The sequence below is a fragment of the Grus americana genome, chromosome 17, assembly GCF_028858705.1.
Source record: "Grus americana isolate bGruAme1 chromosome 17, bGruAme1.mat, whole genome shotgun sequence".
Taxonomy (NCBI): domain Eukaryota; kingdom Metazoa; phylum Chordata; class Aves; order Gruiformes; family Gruidae; genus Grus; species Grus americana.
This window is the reverse complement of record NC_072868.1, coordinates 8,582,018-8,602,998: the sequence shown is the minus strand read 5'-3', so window position 1 is coordinate 8,602,998 and position 20,981 is coordinate 8,582,018. Positions and strand designations below refer to the sequence as shown.

The following is a 20,981-nucleotide window of genomic DNA, read 5'->3' as shown; positions in this document are numbered from 1 at the left end:
GGACGGGGGGGACCCCAGCACATCTGAGCCCACTCCTGGCAGCCAATGTCCTGTTTGGCGAGCAGACGGGTGCTGCTGCTCCTTCCTACACTCCTCGTGTGCAGTGCCTCCCGCATGTCCCCATCAGTGCGTGTCCCTGTCCCTGCGTGTCCCTCCATGTGCTGCCCCATGGCGCAGGGCTGTGCTGGCAGTGACAGTCCGTGTCCCCCCCACCCCGTCCTGCACCCCACATGTGAACCCACCCCATGGGTCCAGGGAGAGGAAAGGGAAGGAGGCGTCAGGAAGGCACCGATTCACCTGGAGAAGCTTCAGGTCTTCCTCTGCCAAACACGGGGAGCCCCCTCGGAGACTACAGCCAGTGACGGGGGGCAGCGAACCCCTGGCAGCCTGGCCAGGCACACGGGGGCGGGGGGGGGAGGTGGCTCACTTCGGGCAGCGTGGGGATGTCTCCATCAGGCAGATGACCAGGCGAGGGGCAGTGCGAGGGCTGGAGGCAGGACCTGCCCTGCTCCCGGGGGCGGTGGAGCCACCCACAGCAGTGCTGGCAGCGGAGATGCCCACATCCCTGCTGGCACCCATGTGTCCCTACTGGCACACCACCACCCCCACCCCCCCCCCCGGCATCCCCACCATGGACAGGCAACACCGAGAGGTCCAAGACAGAGCATGTTTATTAGTGCTTCATGTCCCTCCCTGCCCACACCTCCTCTCCTCAGCCAGGCAGCCGCTGGGTCCCATGGCCATCTGTCCTGCCCTGCGCGGCCATGGGGCTGTCCTCTCCCCACAGCCCCAGCTCCCACCCGGCCCTCGGGGACTGGGCATGACCACCCAAGCCCTACCCCTGCTCCGGCACTGCTGGCACTCCTGGGGGGCATCCGCTCTTGCTGGGGGGAGATGCCAGCATCGCTGCCACGCTCCAGATCTTGGGTTTCTGGGGCTGCTTGCCTTGCCCAGAGCCTGCCCCCCCCTCGGGGCTGCCCCTGCACCCATCCTGCACGAGGCTGGGGCTGGAGTCAGGACCAGGGGGGACATCCGATGGGGCCCCCTCGCCCTCGCTTTCCTCGCCATCCGAGGCGCCACGCAGTGCCCAGCCTGCCTTGTTCTCCTTCTTGAGGCGTCGGCGGGCATTGGCGAACCATGTGGAGACCTGGGTGAGGCTCATCCGGCTGACCACGGCCAGCATCACCTTCTCCCCCTTGCTGGGGTAGGGGTTCCTGGGGTGTCGCGCCAGCCAGGCCTTCAGAGCCCCGGTGCTCTCCCGTGCTGCTGCTGCCTTCGCCCGCCCCGGTTCCACAGGCAGGGGCTGCTGGCAGCAGGGCGGGCAGAGCCCAGCGCTGGGCATCAGCCCCGGTGGCACCTCGTAGGCTGGTGAGACCTGGAGGGGGCACAGGGGTGTCAGGGCAGGATGGGGTGGGGGGGCACCCGCAGCTGGAAGAGAGGAACCTCAGTCCTTCATGCACGGGATGGGGCAGAGCTGGTTCCTGCCCATCCTCATCCTCTCCTGTGCCCAGCACTATGCTGGAGTACAGGAGGGTGCAGAGGGGCGCACAGGGATGCTGGGGGGGGGGGTAAGGGTGGAGGGGATGCAGGAAACCCGGGACAGCAGCTCCCCAGCCCCAACCCCACCCCACCCCACAAGCTCAGCCCAGTCCCAGGAGGGGCCCCAAGTCCCAGCCCCCTGGGAGCTGATGTGCGGCACTTACCGAGGGCACCAGGAGGCTCAGGGTGGGTGGCAGCAGGCTGTAGCCAGCCAACATGGGGCAGGGACAGGGCAGCAGGGCTTGGGGGGGCCCTCGCAGGGCTCCCCAGGCCCCCCCACAGACCCCTGGCTCTCGACCTGGGCTCCCCTCGCCCCGAGGAGCTGCCATGCTGCAGGGAGAGGAGCTGGGGAGCTGCTCCCCGGCGTTTTATAGCTGCCAGGGTCCGTGGTGACTGACAGCTGATTAGCAGGTATTAGCACCCAGGAGAGTGGCAGCAGGGATCTGGGGCAGCCGATACCGCCCCCTCCCCAGCTAGTGTCAGGCAGGGACTGGCAGGGAGCATCCGCCCCACCCGCCTGCCCCCACCCAGGACATGTGCAGGACCTACACCAGGACCCCAGCCCCCCCCCCCCCGGCCCCCCGACCCTGCTTGGCCCCAGCACAGCCCACGCAGCCCCCAGGAATGGAGTGCAGCGGCACTGGGGAATGGTGCACAGGGCCCATGGCCCCCCAAGGCCACGGGGATGCAGCACACACAGGGACACACAGGGGACATGCACATGTTGGAGCCAGTCCAGAGGAGGCCATGTAGATGCTCAGAGAGCTGGGGCACCTCTCCTATGGGGACAGGCTGAGAGACTTGGGGTTGTTCAGCCTGGAGAAGAAAAAGCTTCAGGGAGACCTTATAGCACCTTCCAGTACTTAAAGGGGCTACAGGAAAGCTGGAGAGGGACTGTGTACAAGGGCAGGGAGTGACCGGACAATAGGGAAAGGCTTTAAACTGAAGGAGGGGAGATTTAGATTAGATAGTAGGAAAATATTCTTCTGTGTGAGGGTAGTGAGGCACTGAACAGGTTGCCCAGAGAAGCTGTGGCTGCCCCTGGATCCCTGGAAGTGTTCCAGGCCAGGTTGGATGGGGCTTTGAGCAACCTGGGCTAGTGGGGGGTGTCCCTGCCCACAGCAGGGGGTTGGAACTAGATGGGCTTTAAGGTCCCTTCCAACCCAAACCATCCTGTGATTCTATGACACAGCACACACAGGGCTCTACTGCAGTGCCAAGAGCCATTGGTCCCCATCCTTGACCCCCCCAGCCCTGACCTGGCCCTGGGGCAGGAGTTGGCAGAGCCCCCCATGCCACAGTGGGCTGGATCAGAGGGCCAGGGGCTGGCGGGAGAACTTGTGCACAGCCTGGTAGGACACAGGCAGTGTGAGGTGCTGCCCCGGAGCCCACTCCTCCGCTGGCTTGGCCAGGTCCTCGCCCAAGCCCCAGTGCTGCCATGCCTGCAGCTGGATTCTCGAAGGGGAAGGGTCCCTGCAGCCCCGGGGATGGCCGGGGACCCTTTGCCTGGGTGGGGACCCAGCCCTGCAGGCGCTGGGGTGTTCCTGCCTGCTGGCAGAGCAGGGGCAGCAGGCAGGCAGGCAGGGCAGTGGTGGGCAACTGTGCAAGGGGCCCTGAGAGCCTGCGGCCCCCTGAGCCGCCTGGCTCCTGCCGCTGTGCCTCTCTGCTCAGACTGGGATTATCCCACAGGTTGTATCCGTCATTAAATACTGACTAATAACACTCTCAGGATATTAAATATGTAACAAACCCGCTTAGCGCTGGCCGGGGACGGGAAGGGAAGGTCACTGGTGCTAATGAGCCCTGCCACATCCCTCCGGTGACAGCAGAAGGTCCCAAGGTCAAGGTGCCAGCATAGAGGGCCAAGTCCTCAAACCCCAGTGGCCCTGCTGCGCCCCATGACCAGACTCCCAGCAGCACCCACAGCTCCCCACATGCAACAGCTGGGAGCCCTGGTCCCATCCACCCCAGCCCCATCCCCACCTCAGGCTGGTCCCGTGCTCTTGGCAGCCCCAGGTCACCGGTCAGGAGGGGGACAGCCAGGCCGGACGGCTGGGACCAGCCCTAGCCACGGCCCCGTAACCTTGTCCCCACAGGACTCCTCCAGCCCTAATCAGCGCCGCCAGCAGCGCCACGGATCCGCTTTATTAGATAATGGGGCTGTAATCTAGGAAAGCGCCTGTGGATTGCTGCAGCGTGCCTTAACCCTGCACGGCACAGCTGGAGAGGGAGGGCCACAGCCAGCCACCGATACGGCGGATGGACACAGCTGGATGCTGACTGAGCCATGGCTGGACAGGCACAGCCACACGCCAGCACAGCTGGGCACAGACAGGGCTGCAGCCAGACGTGAAGGCAGCGGGACACAGCCATGGCCAGGACAGAGCCACAAGCCCCTGCGGCTGCTCACCCAGGGGAGACGTGGGGCCACCCACACCCTGCTCCCCGGCTGGGAAGGAAGGTCAGGGGTCCAGGTGTCCAGTGTGCAGGCAGGCTGCTGCCTGCAGGCAAAGGACAAGCAGGAGACTCCCTGGGACAGCGGGAACCCCCAGCAGGCAGGGTGCTGCTCTCATTTTAAGCAGAACAGAGGCTCCTGTTCGCACTGTAAGTCCCAGTGCTGTCCCCTTCCCCTGCAAGAGCTGGACTGCGAGCCCTGGGGCTCTGGCCTCACAGCAGTTCTTGCTGAAGTTGGGTGGTTCCAGGCCTTTTTCTCCCTCTGCAGATAATCAGTTTAATGCAAGAGCATAGAACTAAAACTCTGAGATTAGCTGTTATAATCACATGTAAATACTTCCAGACAATCCGCTCAGGGAGGGGCAGCGTATGTAGTTTGGGACAGAGTTACACGGGATTTAGGCTGTTTACCACTCGATTAATTTCATGACTCCAGCCCCAAACCCACCCTTGCACCAGCTGCCCGGCTCACTTCCCAGAAGTCAAGGTCACTCAGGCAGGAGGAAGCCGATAGCACAGGGCGGCCGCATCTGCCAGTGCCCAGCTCTGGGACCCCGGCCCCCAGCCCTGCAGGGACACGCCGGAGGTGGTGGCAGGAAGGCTGGGCCTGCCTGTCCCCACTGGCCAGGACAGAGACCCTCCAGGCAGGCGCACAGGCAGGTTTCAATCCCTTTTTATTCATAAGCATAGTCAAAGCTTGAGAATGTCAGAATCAAACCCCTCCTACAACCACCTATGAACCAACTCCAGAGTCCGTCCCTCTTCAGAAGAAAAATAGAACATCTTCCACCTATGCTTCTTCCTACTCTGGGTTCCTCCAGTCCAAAGCTGTGCTGCTGCCTGCCTGCAGGCCGGAGAAGCCAAGGGGGGGACAGCTGCCCTCACGCCAGGACCGCACACCCCACAGCTGTGGAGCAGGGAGCACGTGGCTGCGTGTGCACACACCTCACCACTCGCACCGTACCGCGTGGCCGTGCTCAGCCCCACGGCACTCTCGCAGGATCCTCACGTGCCAGGCAGAGGCTGATCCAAGTTTGGCCCACGCAGACATGATTCAGGAAAAGGGATTTCAGTCCATCAAGTGCAACAGGCAAAGACACCAGCCACATGAGGAGCGCTGCCACCGGGCAGCCTGCCTTGGCTGCAGAGCAGTCTGCTGGAGACAGCTACCTGCGCCAGGGAGGACGCACAGGACCCTCGCGACGCACGGCTGAGTGGCAACATGTCCCTGCCACAGCGCACTCAGGCACGTCCCTTGTAGCCCCGAAGCAATAAGGCAACTGCTGGCTGAGAAGGCTCCTGCCTGGCGCAGCTGTCCTGCTCAGCACGGGTGTCCCAGTGCCAGCCGGGCCTGGCCCCAGTGCTAGTCTGCCAGCGTGATGACGTCGTAATGGATCCCCTGCTGCAGCTGCTGGATCTGCTCAGCCGTCGCCTCAGCAGTGAACACGCCCTGCGCCTGCGCCATCGCAGCATCAGCCACTGCTGCAGAAGAGAAGGGGGGTCAGTGCCTCCTCGCGTCCGAGGGCAGGGGGGAGGGAGCAGGTGGCTGCCCAGAGCCCCCCTCCACGTGCGGCACCTGCCTCCAGGGGAACGGGCAGGCGCAGGCAAGCACAAGGGCCACCACGCCTCACACGGGGAGCCTGGCTCCAGTTAACTCTGCAAACGCACGTCAGGGTGTCTCCACCCTGTGGAAGCTGCTGCACCTCCCAGCACAACTCATCTCCAGGGGAAGGGAGCTGGTACTGTTCCAGAACTGACATGCTGGGGCCAAAGATCTCCCCTCGGCCACGAAAGCTGGCTGCTTCCCAGAATTACAGGGACGCAGGCGGCAAGGTGGCAATCTAGCCTCGCCTACCCCAGCCCTTCCGCCAAGGGCCGCCACACAGCTGCCCTGCCAGCCCCTGCCGGCTACAGTGAACGAGCAGCCTCTGCAGGCAGAGCTGGGCTGAGACCACAGTGTCTTGGTGGCTGCTAGTAAGCATCACAAACTGCCTGGCGAGACTGGCACACTGAGACTCGGAAGGAGACGGGACTGCCAGAGCTATGCCAGAGCTTGGCCCCGGGTCCTACCTGAGACTGCCGAGTGTGCAGCTGCTTCCAGCTGTGCCTGGGTGACAAGCTGCTGCTCAGGCGAGACAGGCATGTACTGGATCTGCAGAGAGGAGAGAACAGGAGAGTCTGGGACCGGGAAGGGTCCCTCCTAGAGCACTGCTCTGGCCACAGCTGCTGCAGCAAGTCACCAACCCACACGCACCTTCTATTTCACACCCCTCCCTCTCCAGCTGTGTGCTTAGAGCCCATCTCACAGCAGCCCCTCAGCTCCAGCCACCATGCCCGGCCCCTTACCTGCGGCTCCTGGAGGAACTGGCTGCCCTGCTCGTACTGGATGTGGGTGATCTGACCATCTTGTACCTGGGGACAAGAGCCGCAGTGAGGCTGTGTTAGGACTAGCGGGTGTCCCTGCCCCTGAACAAAGCTGTGACTTGAACGGAGCAAGCCACAGGAGCCAGAAGAGGCCCAGCCCCACACCAGGCACCCTCATGAGCCCTATCCACCGCAAAAAGGGAGCAGACAGCCTGAAGCTTACCTGGATGTGATGTCCCTCTGGGACAACAACATACTCATGGGGAAGCAAGTGCTGTACGCCATCCTGGGCAATGATGTACTGAACCTGCAAACACAAGGATTCAGACCCAAAAAAGGCTGCCGTTGCCCACCCCCCACACCATAACAGGGCTGGTTCTTGTCTGTCTGCTGTGCCTGTTTCCACTTCACCTCTCCCCACTGCCTCCAGCTCTCCCCGCTTCAGCTGTGCAGAATGCTTGTGCTCCTGGGATGTGCCCCTGCCCCTCACCTGGTTGTCAGAGGTCACTAAGTGCTGTACTGTCTGTCCGTCGGCAGTTGTGATCTCCTGGATGTATGTAGCCTCCTCCTGCAGGTCAGCAAGAACCCAGCACTGTCAGTGGGGGTGGGCATGACCGCAAGCCCTCCAAGGAGGGAACCCCCACAGCTCATGGGGAGCAGCCGCACAGGGCGGGAGGATGAGACTGACGGGCCTGACTCACCTGGCTCGTGACACTCTGCTCCTGTGCAACGATGATGTGCTCCTGCCCCAGGGCCTGCTGCAGCCGCTCGGGAGCCAGCACCGCCTGGCCAGACTGCAGAGCCGCTGGAATGTGGAGAAAGCCGGTGCAGACGCTGCCGGGGCTGCTGGCCAGCCGCGCTCCCAAGCAGCCCCTGCCAGGTGTCTGCCCCAACGAGTGGCACAGAACAGTCTCTTAGCTCTGCTCAGAGCAGGTCAGAAGCTAAACCAAACTCTTCCAACACACAGGAAACTAGAGGTCACTATGGGCAAAACACAACCTCCACATCAGACTGTAAACTCCACTTCCCATTTCAACCATGAGCTGCTCGCAGCACTGCTGCTCCCACAACGCACTGATCTACTGGGACCTGCGTGGAGGAAACACTGGATCTGTAGTTCTGCACAGAACCACAACAATCAGAGAGGTCCCTGTGCCCAGCCCCCTTGTCTCTGCACCCACCGAGTCCTGCTGCCACTGGCAATCCTAACCTTCAGCAGGAACCTCCTGGCCCCGACCCTTCTCAGCCCTGCCTGGCCCACAAGCTGGGTGAATCCCCGCACAGGGCTCTGGCTACTGGAAACCCACAGGACACCCCCGGTCACAGGGACACATCTTACTCTGCAGGGTGGCCAGTGTGTCCTCATCACTGTTCAGTATGATGGTCTGCTGGGCAGCAGCTGCAGGTGCCCCTGGCCTTTTCCCCTCTGAGCTGTGCAAACGCTGCATGTGGAACTTGAGGTGCCCATTACGGTTGAACCTACAGGAGGAAAGGAACAAGGTGGAGTTTGCCATGGGCAGCACCAGCACATCCTATGACACGGCCTGTCCCAGCTCCCAAAACGTTTCCATCAGTACCCAAGTACTAAACCTCCCCTTGGAGAAGTTCCCTGGAGACAAAACTGGGTCCAACTGCAGCAGGACCCATTCGCAAGGGCAGAGTCCCCTCTAACAGAGGGCTGCTCCCAGGGGTAGGGTGGGGGCAGCCAGCTCTCAGCCAATATCCTGTCTACTCTTGAGCCTTGGAGAGCTCTGCAGGATCTCTGGAAGCAGCAACAACCTAGCAGGCTTCACTCACCTCTGCCCACAGATCTGGCAGGCAAAGGGCTTCTCATTGGTGTGCGTCAGCATGTGCCTGCGCAGGTCCTTCTTGTTCTTGGAGGCGAAGCTGCAGTGGGTGCACTTGTGTGGCCGAAGGCTGGCATGCTGGACCATGTGGCTCTGGAAGCAGAAGGACAAGGGCAGGGTCAGAAAGCCCCCGTTTCTCCAAACCTCTTGTTCCCAGGGCTGCTCTGTGCCAGGGAACCTACCCGAACCTCCGGCCAGAGGGCTGCAGTGAATGGACAGTCGGGACACTTGAAGGTGCTAGGCCCAATGTGGGCTCTCTTGTGACTCTCCATTTCTGCTCTCCCTGTGAACATGGCTGTGCAAATCTTGCATGAAAACTTTTTGGCTGTGGAAATCTTGCACGAGAGCTTCTTGGCCGTGGAAACCTTGCACGAGAGCTTCTTGGCCATGCCTTGGAGCGCAGGCCACTTGACCTTTGGGGATGAGACTTCCTGCCCCTCAGAGGCTGGGGATAAAGACGAGTCCTTCTGGAGCTGCCTGGTGACACACTGCACCAGGGGCCACTTGACACCGGCGGGCTGTGCCTCCTGGCCCTCCGCAGGCGAGGGAACAGCAGCATCCCCGCTGAGGGGCTAAGAGAGAAACACCCAGTCACACCTGCTCACACTGCTGCCCAAGACAGGGAGAAAGCTCAGCTCCTTACCTCGATGTGATGGAACTGGCTCCCTGGGACGCTGGATGACATGATATAGTGATTGCTATGGTCCTTCAGGGCCTCCTCTGTCATCACAGCTTCGCTCACCACAACAGCGTGGGAGGTCTCTGCAGGGCTCTCCTCCTCACTGCCAGAGAGGACAGGGTCAGGGAGGATCTGCCTCATCCTCACCACTAAAGCCTCCTCATTTGAGGTCACAAGTGCTTCTGTCTCCCTGCTCCTCCCATACGGCTGACCTGTACAGCATGCCTGGAGCCTGAATCTCTTCACTGATGGGTGTGATGATGCTGTACTCTGTCGTCCCACCAAAGGGAATCGTGATCTGCTGCAGCTCCGAGCCACCCAGGGTCGCCTCCTCGTAAGCCTCCTGCACCAACGTCTCCCCAGGCTCTGCCATGTGCAGTGTCACCAACTTCTGCTGCTGCTGCTCCTCAGCGTCCATCTCTGCCCCCTCCTCCTGCATCTGTGGTTCACAGGGAGCCTCCGCCTCTCCCGAATCACCCGGCTTCACCACCGCCACCTGCGGGGGAAGACAGCAGCTCAGCCAGAGGAAGGCAAGGCTCTTACAAGACACCTCTGAAGCAGCTGGGCACTGTGGAGAGACTGTGGAGGGCTGGGAAGCCTCCCCTGGCCATGCCCCCAGTAGGGAGAGCCCCCCCCTCAGCCCTCCTCACCTGCAGCGAGCCCGTGGCCAGCTCTCGCTGAGTGCTCATATTCAGCAGGAGATCCAGGGCAGTCTGTGTGGCCAGTTCTGCTGATCCAGCCACATCTGTTGGGGTCAGGAGGAGAGAGTCAGGGCACACACACGCTCGCCCACCTCCTCCCCATCCTCACCTCCTTCCCTGGGAGTTCACTTGCCTTGTTCGTAAATGATGGTGGCCCCTCCCAGGGAATCCTGAGAGAGGATGGGGGGCTCTGCTCCTGGGATGGACTGGACCGTGTGGTAGGTGACGGGGCCAAGAGGTGCCTGTGTAAGAAAGAGAGCTGACGCCAGGGCTAGTGAGCGCCAGGAGGAGCTGGGGCACGGGCAACGGCACTCACCGGCGGACTGGCCTCTGCCTCAGCCGGGGCCTGCACCTGGCTGTGCTGCTGCTTCAGCTCCTCGATCTGCTGCAGGGTGAAGAAGGGGCGGCGGCGGCAGGGTGGCTCCTCGGGGTGCCTCTGCGCCCACTCCTCAAAGGAGTCGGCATGGCGGCAGTGCACGTGGAGGCGCAGGTTCTTCTTGTGCTTGGTGGTGAAGTGACAGAACTCGCAAGCAAACGGCTTCCCTCCTGCGGGACATGGGAGGCAGGAATCAAGTAGAGGGTCCCCAAGGGACGGCAGGGAGAGCAGACATGCTCTGACCACCTCCTGGAGAAGCGGGGGTGTAAGACGTCGGGGCACAGGGCAGGCAGGCAGCTCCTCTCACCCGTGTGCTTGACAGCCATGTGCGAGACGAGGAAGTCCTCCCGGAAAGTGGAGTACTTGCAGAAGCTGCACTTGTAGGGCTTGTCATTCATGTGTGACAGCTGGTGGTTCAGCAGGACCTTTTTGTCCTCGCAGATGTAGTCACAGAACTCACACTTGAACCTGCCAGGACAACGCTGCCTGTCACACAGGCAGCAAGGACCTTCTGTCCTCCCCTCTGTGGGGGAGCCGGGACACGGGCTCTACCAGGGCAGGCCGCAGGCTGTTGCTGGGCTCCTACCTGCGGTTGGCAATGGCCTGGATGTGTGTCAGCAGGTGCATCTTGAAGGTGTAGCGCTTCTTAAAGGACTTCCCGCACTGCAGCGAAACAAAGCAAAGCAGCATTCACCTCCTGTCCAGCCCCACTCGCTGCCAACCCTTCCCCAGGCTGTGACCCCCCACCTCACCTTGTCACACATGTGTGGTTTCTCTGTGCTGTGCGTCTTCATGTGCTGCGTAAGCCTCTTCTGCATGGGGTAGATACGGTTGCATACGGGGCACGGGAAGGAGTTCAGTTTTGGGGGCTGGAGGGAGAGCATGAAGATGAGCTCACCTGGGAGGGGCTCACAGTTTCCTTACCCTCTCCCCACTGCAGGACCTGGGCTGCCTTTCCTCAGGTGGTCCAGAAACACTGCCTTCAACGAGGCACCAAGAATTTGTGGAAGACCCAGACATGCCTCTTCCCATATAACAGTGCTGAGAGACAAGCCAACAGGGTACTCAAACTCACCGGATCAGCTCTCTTTTTCCTGAAAAAGAAAGAAGAAAACCACCTTGTGTCAGCCACATCCCAAGCCTGAGCTCCCTTGTACCCAGACACCAAAACTACCTGTTTTGGAAAGGGCCAGAGGTCAGGGGAAGGGGCAGCCGTGGCTGCCCTCCCAGGGCAGGAGGAACAGTGTTAGTGCATTCAGCCAGGCTGCAAGACAGTCTCTAGGACTGCACTTCCCTTACCTGTCCCGGCTGTGCACTGTGGAGTGCCGGATGACGTCCTTCTTGTACACGCTGGTGTAGTTGCACTCCTCACACTTGTAAGGCTTGCTGCCCACGTGGTTGAACATGTGTTCCTGCAAGAAACAGAGTGGGGGCCGTGAGACCTGGGGCCACCAGCTACCCTCATGGGTAGAGAAGCAGGACAGATGGCGCTCACCTTGAGGGAGGACCAGCGCCGGGAGCGGTAGCTGCACTGAAGACACTTGAAGAGCTGTGGGTCATTGGCCTCATGCGAGTTAACATGGAAACGCAGATCATCGTGCGTGAGGAAACGTGAGCCGCAGATCCGACACAGGTAGGGCCTCATCAGGGGCTTGGGTGACTTGTAGTAGTACCTGCGCAAACAGGACCAGGCTCAGAGCTGCGGGGGCAAACAGGGGCTGGACCGGCCCTGGGCACAGGCCAGAGGGCCCAGCGCTGGCTCGGCACACACCCCTCACCTGCGCCCCATGTACTTGCGGTATTTCTTGCCCAGGAAGCGGCGGGAGGGCCGCCCTCGCCTCCTGGGGATGACGTCTGCCTCCTCGGGGCTGGTGTTGGAGGAAGGGTCCTTGTTCTCAGAGTCGGACTGGCTGACGCTGGGCTCTACCAGGCTCTCGCTGGTCCCATTCTCCAGGCCAGAGGAACTGGCTGCTTCCGAGTTCTGCAGCTCACGGCTTGGTGTGCTTTGGGACGTCACCAAGGGCTCCACCTCCCCTCCTCGACAGAACACAGCACAGCTCCATCACACACCCTCCCTGCGGGCTCCCGGGAGCTCATGTACCGCCCCCTGCTCCAGCCTGGCATGGGGCTGCTGCCTCCTGCTTCCCTCACCTTCAGGCACATCCTGGGGCATGTCCTCCAGGCGAGGAAACTTGCGGGGTCTGCCCGGGCGTCGACGCGGCCTCTCCTCGCTGGACGTGGGGACAGTGCGGCTGTACTTGGGCTGTCGCCCACGAGGTTCATCCTCAGCTGGATTATAGTCACTGTCCTCTGGAGATAAGTGGCCCGAAACATCAGAGACTGGGAAAAGACTAAGCTATGTAAGATGTGGGGAGGACGAGTCCTACCTTCAGGGTCATCAATAGCACCAGCATCCATGATATCATCATCTTCTTCTTCTGGGACCTCATCCTCCGCAGTCTTTGGAGCAGATCCCGCCTTTCGTGAACGTCCTTTCTTCAAAGCCAGAGCTGAACCCACTGCCACAGAGAACAAAACAAACACTCTTTACCAGACCATATGGCAGAACCAGCCCTTACACTCATACTCCTCCCCTCATTTCTTCCCAAGAAAGAGCAGAGCCCATCCGCAGTAAGATAAATTTTCCTCAGCCCTTAGCACACACCTGGCTGGAAGTGCCGTTCTTTCATGTGGTTAATTAGCGTTTTCTTGGAGACGCTCTTGTACTGACACATCTTGCACTTGAACTGCTGCACCACCACCACCTCCATCATCTCTTCCAGGGTCTCCATGTCTGGCTGGTCCAGCTCTTCCCCACCATCCACCTCTCGGGCCTGATCTGGCTGTGCAGGCAGCTCCAGCACTTCCAGCTGCTCAGAAGGGTCTGAAGGGCCGGGCTGGTCAAGGCATGTGGAGGTAGGTCCATCAGCAACAGCTTCTATTGCTAAGCTATTGGCCAGAGCAGAGGTGGCCATCTGGGACACCATGGGGGCACCTGAAATACAAAAATCAACTCAGCCAAGGAGCAGACCCTCAGTGAGCACATCCACGGGGACTCTGGTAGAGAGGCCGTGGCCGATGTAGCTGGCATACCCGTGCCAGGCCCCACTCTTGTGGAACAGGCTCAGAGACAGCCACCACTGGACGCCCCAGGGCACACCCTTACCATCATCGGGGCCTTGCAGAATGAGGTACTGCGTAGTTTCTGCTCCGCCATCCTCTGCACTGGTCACGGCAATGCAGCCTGGGAGGAAGAGGAGAGCAGAGTGGTAGCAGACATGGGGGCTGTGGAATCATTGGGGGTCTCCCACATTCGGATACGAGTGGAAAGGGGTGAGGAAGGTCGGGCTCCAGGGACAGAGCCTTCCCTGGGCTGCTGGCACTGTGGCTGAAAGAGCAGCCAGACAAAGGGAGGGCTGCCCAGCAGCCACAAGCTCCTCATCAAACCCTCCAGCTACATGAGAAACCCCCGCTGACGGAGGTGTTTACATATGCACGTACACATTCCCCCCTCACCTCCCAAGGGGCAGCACAGCAGCAGCTCCCTTCCCCAGCACCCTGAGCCATCTGCACACCGGGCACTCCAGAGGGAGAGCGGGCAGGTCTGCCGTGTGTGCAAGCAGCTGGGAACATGCACTCACTCTGGATGATGTCAGGCCCAATTGTGGACTCGATGATTTTGTCAATGGCAGAACCTAGGTCCGAGGAAGTGGATGCGGTGGAGTCTGACACGATTGTGGCTCCATCAGTGATGACGCTGGAGTGGACCAGGACTTGTGGGGACTCTGACACCATGATGGACTGGCTCACAGTGGACACACTGGAGACCAAGGTGGACTGGGCAATGGAGGATGAGTCTGGCAGGTAAATCCGGGGAATGGCATCTGTGCTGGAGCTGCTCTCCGACACCTCTTCCTGGCAGAAAAAAAAGAGGCCAGAAGAGCTCAGCTGAGAAACCTTTGCTGGGCCAGGCCTTTGGGGGAGCCAGTGTATGCAAACGTAACTGGTGTATCACTGCAGAACCGCCAGAAAAGGCATCAGAACAATTCCTGTGGTATTGCCAAGGACCCTAGACCTACAGGGCTGCTCTTGCTACCAAGGAGAGCTCTCCTCCTCAGATCGGCAAGCAGACACCCAACTGGTGTAACAGCGCCTGCTGAGGCTGCTGAGGCTGCTGAGCTACAGAGCTGGCTCCTAAGCTCAGTTTGCCAGAAAAGTCTAGAGAAATTCTCAGGAACCAGAACTGCAGTTGCTCTCCCTTCCCCACGCTGACTGCCACCCCATCTTCCCCGTGAGCTCCTACCAAGGAGACCCCGCTGCTGTCAGAGCTCTGGCCGACGCCGGAGTCATCCGTTCGGGAAAGGGGACCGGGGGCGGAGGCGGCGTCGCTGCTGTCTGCAGACACGGCTTCCGAGGTCCCAACACCCAGGCCGCTCTCGGAGGGCTCCTCCCGCGCCGCCTGCGGGGCCGCGTCGCTGCTGCTCTCCACCGCATTCTCCTCCATGCCCGCCCTCCCGGGGCCGCCTAGGCTCGACCTGAGGGGGGGAGGCCGCCGCCGTCAGGGCCACGGCCCGCCGCCCGCTCCCCGCCGCCCCGGACGGCCCCGGCCGCTGCGGGTGTCCCGGCCCGCGGGGTCGCGGTTCCGCGCAACCCGGCTCGCGGGCCCGGGCCGCCCCTCGGGGCACCCGCGGAGGGGCAGGAGTCGCCGCAGCGCCATGCCCGGGGGGTCCCGGCCGCCCTCACAGGGGACCCCGGCGGCTCCCGGCGTCCCCGGTCCCGTCATGCCCCGCGGCCCTGCCCGGCCCCCGGCCGCCATCTTGCCGCGGGGTCCCCCCCGCCGCCTCCGCGCGCGCGCACACGGCGGGGCGGCCCCGGTGCGCCGGGGTGGGGGAGCCGCCGCCGCCGCAGGGCGAAGGGGCCCGCCGTCGCCGCCCGCCCGCCGGCCCGCGCCCCTCACCCCGCCTGCCGCGGCCCCGCCGCCCCTCCGCCGGAGCCGGCATCACGGCGGCCGCCATGCCCCCCCGCCCTCGCGCCGCGCAGCGGTACGGGCGCGCGGCTCCCACGCCGGGACTACTTACCGCGGCCCCCGCCCCGCCTGGGGCGCTCGCCGCCGCGGGGACGCGTTCCTCGCTCCGGTCGCCGCTGCCGCCTCCCAGCACCGAGCGGTGCCGCCCGCTGGCTGCGGGCTGGGGAAGGCCTCGGCGCCCCGCCGGGAACTACTTTCTCCGCGGAGGGATCATAGAGAAGGTGTCGCGAGACTGCGTCATGGCGTCACGAAGCGGCGCCCGGGCCCTGAGCGTCGGCGTCGCGCCGGGTTGCGCCCGTCACGTGACGAAAAGGCGGAAGCGGAAGTGGCGGTGGCAACGGCGGGCCGGGGCCGGGGCTGGGGCCGGGGTTGGGGCTCTCTGTCCGGCCGCTCCGCTCCCGGCCCGGCCCGGCCCAGCCCGGCTGAGCTGGCCGTGCCCTGCGACCCCCCCCGCAGCCGCAGCTGGAGCCGTGGTACCGACCGGCACCGTGGCCTGCGCCCGGCCCGGCCCTGTCCCAGTGGCGCGGCCCCCCAGCCAGCGGCCGCATCTCGGGTGGTTTGGTGCAGTCCCGGCGCTCCGGGTCCCCTTCTGTAGCCCGCGGTGGGCACGGAGCTCGGTGCGGCTTGTGGTCGCTCCTGCGGATGCAGCTGGGGCTGCCCTTCCCCGGAGCGACCCTGGCCGAGCTGCGGGGGCCTCTGCCGTGCCCTTCCCCGGAGGGGCCTTACCGTGTTCAGCCCCGGTGGCGGCACACTCTTGGACTGTTCAGCACTTTTCCTCTTGTTCTCCGGTGTGGAAATGGTGCCTGACAGGTGCTGTGGGTTTGCTCTGTCTTACAGAAGCCAAACTTGCCTCTTTTGTTCTGCAGCTGAACAGTAGCCGTCTTCATCTGTTCTCTTGCTAATCAAACTGTCGTCCAGGTTGGTTTACACCCTACTGCAGATGGCAATGGGCGCCCGACTTGCTGGCGTGGGTTGGCTGCGCTGGCTGCTGGCAGCACCTCCAGCGCCTGTGCTCGAGATGCACAAGCTGGGGGCCTGCTCTGGGCTGCCCGGGGGCTCCCAGCACACTACGGGTGGTGGGTCTTTGCTGGCACCTCCTGACACCATGGCATCCCCACAGGGATGCGCTGGGGAGCCTGCTGCTGCCCCAGCTCTCCAGCAGTGATGTCGAGCATCGTGGTGTGCCGTCTCCTCCAGCTGAGTTCAGCTGTGGATGGACAGCCTGGACTTGGCCTCTTCTGGCTGAGGCCCCTGGCTCAGCTAGCCCCTGCTCTGCAGTGACGTCTTTAACGAACCCCTGGCTTGGGTGGCAATGTTTTCTCATGTTGCAGTGCTCTACTGATAATGTCTCTACGCTATGTTTTGTTCTGGAAGAAAGGCAGCCGTGTTGTGCTTGTGCTCTTCTGAGGCTGGGACGTGTTTGGGCCAAACCTGGCTGCTCAGTCCCTGTGGCAGGGACACACTCGCTGAGTGAGGGGCCAGGGCTCCATGTCCCTGGTCCTGGGGCTGCTAGGACTGAGTCAGCCTGCAGTGCGGCTCCATCCAGAGCAGGTCTGGGCAGGCAGTCGCATTGTCTCACTGGCCAGAACAGCTGGTACAGAGCTGGTGCTGACGTGGTGCCAGCTGCAGGAGGACAGACAGTGTCTCATCTAGCACAGTCTGTGAGCGCAGAGTTAGCCTGCCAGAAATCCGAGTGGACGGGTGTTGGATGAGAGGTGTGGGCTGGATCAGCACCCTGCGTCGTTTGGCAGTGGTGCTTCTGGTCCAGGGTGAGGCGGGTGGTGGCTGGATTCAACCCGGGGCTCCTCCGTGGAGCTCTGCGGGTCCCTCGCATCCATCCAGCACCTCCTGCCCTGGGTGAGGCTTCCCAGAGGCGCTGTGTGCCCAGTAGAGGCAGCAGAGGAGCCGCCACTGAACTGCCAGCCTGGTGCTCGTGCATCTTCCGGCTTTTTTTCAAGCTAATTAAATGCATCCTTGAGAGGTTTATGCCCTCGTCTGTCATGGGGTGACAACATCAGTGAGACCCATCCCTGGCTGGTGGGACCTGAGAAGAGGCTGGCTGCACAAGTGCTCCTGCTGCAGCAGCGCTGCCTGCCAGTGACTCGGGTGCCGAGTCCCTGCGTGCAGCCAGCTGCTGCAATCGCTGTCATGCCAGAAGCCGAGACAGACCACGGGATTGTTTTTTGGTTTTTTTTTTTTGCATTTCTCCTCTTTAAAACAACCCTGCATAGCTCTGGAATTGCTGGGGGGTGGAAGTGGAGTTGGGGAGGACACGGCAGGCTCCTGTGGTCAATGTCCCCTCTCTGATGTCCTCTCTTTGTAGTTCTGTGGCTCATTCCAGAGGAGCCTGACGCTGCCTGTGACCGGTCGTGGGGCTGGCTCCATCTGTGGGGCTGAAGCATCTGTTTTTCTGCCGGGGGGGTGGGTTGGAGGAACCCTTGGCAAAAGCTGCCTCCCAGGTAGAGGAAACAGGATGGATCTGTGTTGGACTAGCAGGTTTCCTCTCTTTTTGCCTTTGGTCAGCTGCTGTCTGAAACAAGTGAGGGATTTTCCCAATGGATGATGGTTCCAGGGCAAAGCAACCTGATCTCTGGGAGCTTCAGGGGCTTGTGTGGACCCTCCTGATGCTGGCTCGACTGATGGAAAGTTGCTTAAAGCTTCCCTGTTACCCTGCAGAGATACCCCATGTCCTCTGTCTCAAAGGATTGTACCAGCAGGAGCTTTGCTGAAATGGGTAACCTGCTATTTTTAAAAATGCTGTGTGCCCCTGAGCAGGGTTGAGCAGAGAATTTCCAAGCCAGGCAAAGCACAGCTCCCGTGCTCTGCTCTGGAGGCACAGCTCCTCTCTGATAATACTCTGCCATTGTGGCTCCCATGCCTGAAATCATTTCAGGGCCAAAGAAAACACAAAGAAATCTCGACAAGAGGCTTAAGAGAATCCAAAAATGGATGCGGCACGCATTGGATGCGTGTCCAAATACCTTAGCAGGGGGAGCGCCAGGTTAAAGGCCTTTTGGGAGCGGGCTGAGAAGACAACACAAATGCTTGTGCCTGGAGAATGAAGCGATAAAACTTGAGTGGGACATGAAGCTGGTTTTTAACAAGCCAGTTGATCAGCTGCACTGACAGGCTGTCCCAGGAGGTGGAAGGTTTCCCAGCTCCATGCTCTCCAGCCTGGATACAGCGCTTGGAAGGAGCTACAGCCAGACAAGCTGCCGCTCGGGGCAGGGCAAGAGCGTGCCGACCGAGCCACTCTGGTCCGGGTCCTGCTCTTGCTGGCGCCCCTCAGCCGCGCTGGTCTGCCCCATCCCCAGCGGCGGTTTGTTCACCACGCTGACCCGGCTCGCGGGCTTGCCCTGCTCCCACAATAGCTTCTCCATGAGCTAACAGCTTCGGTCAGTGTCCCAGAATAGGTGGTGGCTTGTGCTGAGCGCAGTGCCCAGGGCTGCGCCCCTCCAGCTTCCCTGCAACCCGAGCCCCTGGACTTCCACCGTCAGTGATTTTTGTCATCCGTGCTGTTTGTTCCTCCTTGTTTCGTTTTTTTTTTTTCTTTTTAAAGAAAACATTGCTGGTGATGTTTGTGTAGCTGCAGGGCATTAATCCACATCAACCAGGCTCATATTTATATCCCACCTGGGAAGGGCAGTTGCATCAGCACATTTTGTAAAACGTTGAGCAAAACAGCCCTTGCTGCAGGAAATGGTTTTTTTCTTCACAGCAGATTGCTTCACCGCTCAGCTCCTTCCCAGCAACAGCAGCTCCTGAAGAAGGCGCCTGGGGCTCTCCCGGGGGATTGTTCCATGCTGGGGTGGCAGCAAGCCGGGACAGCTTCCTCCCGGGCACCGCTCCGGCCCCTCTGCCATGTGCCCAGGGCTCGCTGGGCCACCGGCGCTTCTGCGGGGAGCAGCCTCCCTCTGGTACCGGCTGCGCCTGCTGGGATCCCGCTTCCCAGGGCGCTGGCGCGGGTGGGAGTGTTGTAGGATAATGCCCCATTTTCTGTGGCTGCCGAGGCTGCGGCTGAACCCGTGGCCTCAGCTGTAATGCCACCCTTGGGCTCGGGCAGGGCGCTCCCAAGATGGGCAGGAGCCGCTCCCAGCTGCTCCCCTGGGGCTTGGAGCGAAAGCCTGTGGCGAGGCCGCTTATCCTCACCCGGTGCCCTTGGCAGGAGGTGGCTCGCTAGCCCTGGCTCTGCCCAGCCTGGCCGGGCCAGGAGATGCTGCTGGCAGCTGCACCGCAGGCACAACGGGGCTCTCCCCGGGGCGAGGCGGTGCTGCGTGGCTGCACCAGCTCCAGACAGCGTGCAGCCCTGTTCCCTGCTTGCATCCCTGCTACCGCTCTGCTGGGTGCTCCTGCCTGCCGGAGGGGACCATGGTGCCCTCCTCGTGTCCCGTGCCTGCTGTCCTGCACGCAGGCTGGAGCAACGGCAGCGCTGAGCCGTGCCGTACGCTGTCTGTCCTGTGTGTCTCGTCTTGTGCCTGGGTCAGAGCCATGGCTGCCAGTCCCACAGGGCTTCAGGACCATTGACGGCCTTTCCAGGATGTGTTTGGAGCTGCTGAATGCAAACAGCCGCGGCCCCTCCTTGCATGCCAGAACTGCTGCTGCTGCTGGTTGTTTTTTTTCCCTTCTGGAGGGATCCTGTGGCTTCCTTCCCAGAACCTGAGACCTCGGAGCCACGGTCCAAGGCCACCGGCTTCCACCCTCTCCTGCACTGCTGATTCATCATTGCTGGTTAGTTAAAAAAGAGTAATCAGCAAATTACTGAAATATAAGTAAAATAAACAAGGTGGGCAGGAGAACTGTTGTGTAGCAGGGCCCCAGAGGCCTTCAACGTGTGTTGTGCAGGCCATTCCTGTAGCCTGCGCCCATTGCCATGAGGGCTCTCAGCCTGTGCTGGCCCCACAGCCCTGCTTGTGCCCGGACCCCCTCGGAGGCTAGAGGGGCCCTGCAGCTCTGGCACAGCGGTGGTCCTGAACCCTGCCAGGCAGTGACCGGGTGTGGTGTTGGTCTGGTTAGTCCCCTTGCCCCATGGAAGGGGGTTGCCAGACCCCGAGTCTGAGTGGGCGAGCTCCAGGGCTGCTCTCTGCCGCATGGTGTTTGGGGGTGCCTGCAGGGCTCGGGGCACAGCAGCTCCCGAAGGGCTGGTGGCTCTCGCCTGAGTGCTCTCCTGCCCTGCTCCTTCCCTGGCAGTGTGGCAGCTCTCTCTGTCCCCAGTGCTCCCACAGCCTGGCAGCTGCCTGCCTTCCCTGCCGCAGCACCTACGCCTGCAGAAGAGGTTTTAAAAGGCCCCAAGAGTCGTGCAGCCCCGGCAGCTCCCCGGCTGATGGCCAGGCCATTTGCCATTCCCCAGGCTGCCTGCATTTTGTCCATATGCCTGTGTTGACAACTGAGCTGCTCTGAATTAATTTGGCAGCAAGCATTAGAACAGTTGTCAAATGTTTTACTGAAATCCGAGCATGTTGCATCTACCGCTCTTCCTTCTGCTTCTTGTAGTTTACAATTAAATACAACCAGTTTTGCCCATATTTCACCTCCTACAAACCCCCACTTCTTATTCCTGAGCCACTTTGTTGCTGACGCGGGTTCCTGACGCCACATTGTCCCCTTTGCGTGCCGGACAGGCAGGCAGGTTCGCTGTCATTGTCACAATTGCTGCTCTTCCCGTTTTAGCAGGCAGCTGCCGTGCCTGTCTCGCCACCGGGGAACAAAGCGCTGCCCACCCGTGCCGTGCCGGCTGACGGTTCCGTGTAGCAGCTGTGCTTCGAGGAGCCTGCGGCCACCCAGCGTTGTCCTGCCCCGCTCCCCTCCCAGCCCCTGCCTTACCCCGTGGGGTGCAGGAGGTTGCCTCTGTGGGCCTGATCCGGCAGGTCGCCCCAGAGGGGATGGCCTCGGGTGGCTGAGGGGATGACAGCAGCAGGGCTGTCCATGGATACTCCTTCCCAAAGCCACCACAGGTGGTAAAGGCTTGGTGCTGCCCTGTGCAGCCCGTGGGAGCCAG

At 61.7% G+C, this 20,981-nt stretch overlaps 2 protein-coding genes across 11 annotated transcripts; both read right to left on the bottom strand.

The window, feature by feature from the left end:
* Positions 1 to 717: 717 nt before the first annotated feature.
* Positions 718 to 3,888, bottom strand: LOC129214206 (iroquois-class homeodomain protein IRX-2-like). The gene is made up of 2 exons (XM_054845500.1): positions 3,523 to 3,888; positions 718 to 1,375 (listed from the first exon to the last, which is right to left on the bottom strand). Exon 2 carries the CDS (start codon positions 1,340 to 1,342, stop codon positions 836 to 838), a length of 507 nt encoding a protein of 168 aa, XP_054701475.1. The 5' UTR covers positions 1,343 to 1,375; positions 3,523 to 3,888; the 3' UTR covers positions 718 to 835.
* A 762-nt stretch (positions 3,889 to 4,650) lies between these two features.
* Positions 4,651 to 15,214, bottom strand: ZNF335 (zinc finger protein 335). 10 transcript variants are annotated; one of them, XM_054845635.1, is made up of 28 exons: positions 15,039 to 15,214; positions 14,264 to 14,495; positions 13,602 to 13,875; positions 13,127 to 13,204; positions 12,626 to 12,955; positions 12,348 to 12,479; positions 12,112 to 12,270; positions 11,739 to 11,997; positions 11,456 to 11,633; positions 11,260 to 11,372; positions 11,036 to 11,054; positions 10,713 to 10,829; positions 10,547 to 10,623; positions 10,268 to 10,428; positions 9,901 to 10,130; positions 9,718 to 9,826; positions 9,534 to 9,628; positions 9,096 to 9,379; positions 8,848 to 8,986; positions 8,387 to 8,776; positions 8,155 to 8,297; positions 7,697 to 7,836; positions 7,059 to 7,162; positions 6,848 to 6,925; positions 6,581 to 6,664; positions 6,340 to 6,405; positions 6,064 to 6,145; positions 4,651 to 5,475 (listed from the first exon to the last, which is right to left on the bottom strand). In XM_054845635.1, exons 2-28 carry the CDS (start codon positions 14,462 to 14,464, stop codon positions 5,357 to 5,359), a joined length of 4,161 nt encoding a protein of 1,386 aa, XP_054701610.1. In that variant the 5' UTR covers positions 14,465 to 14,495; positions 15,039 to 15,214; the 3' UTR covers positions 4,651 to 5,356. The 10 variants fall into 10 exon arrangements, with proteins under 10 accessions (XP_054701610.1, XP_054701612.1, XP_054701611.1 ...); XM_054845637.1 differs by lacking the exon at positions 15,039 to 15,214 and adding an exon at positions 14,918 to 15,007; XM_054845636.1 differs by lacking the exon at positions 15,039 to 15,214 and adding an exon at positions 14,704 to 14,785.
* Between the last annotated feature and the right edge of the window lie 5,767 nt (positions 15,215 to 20,981).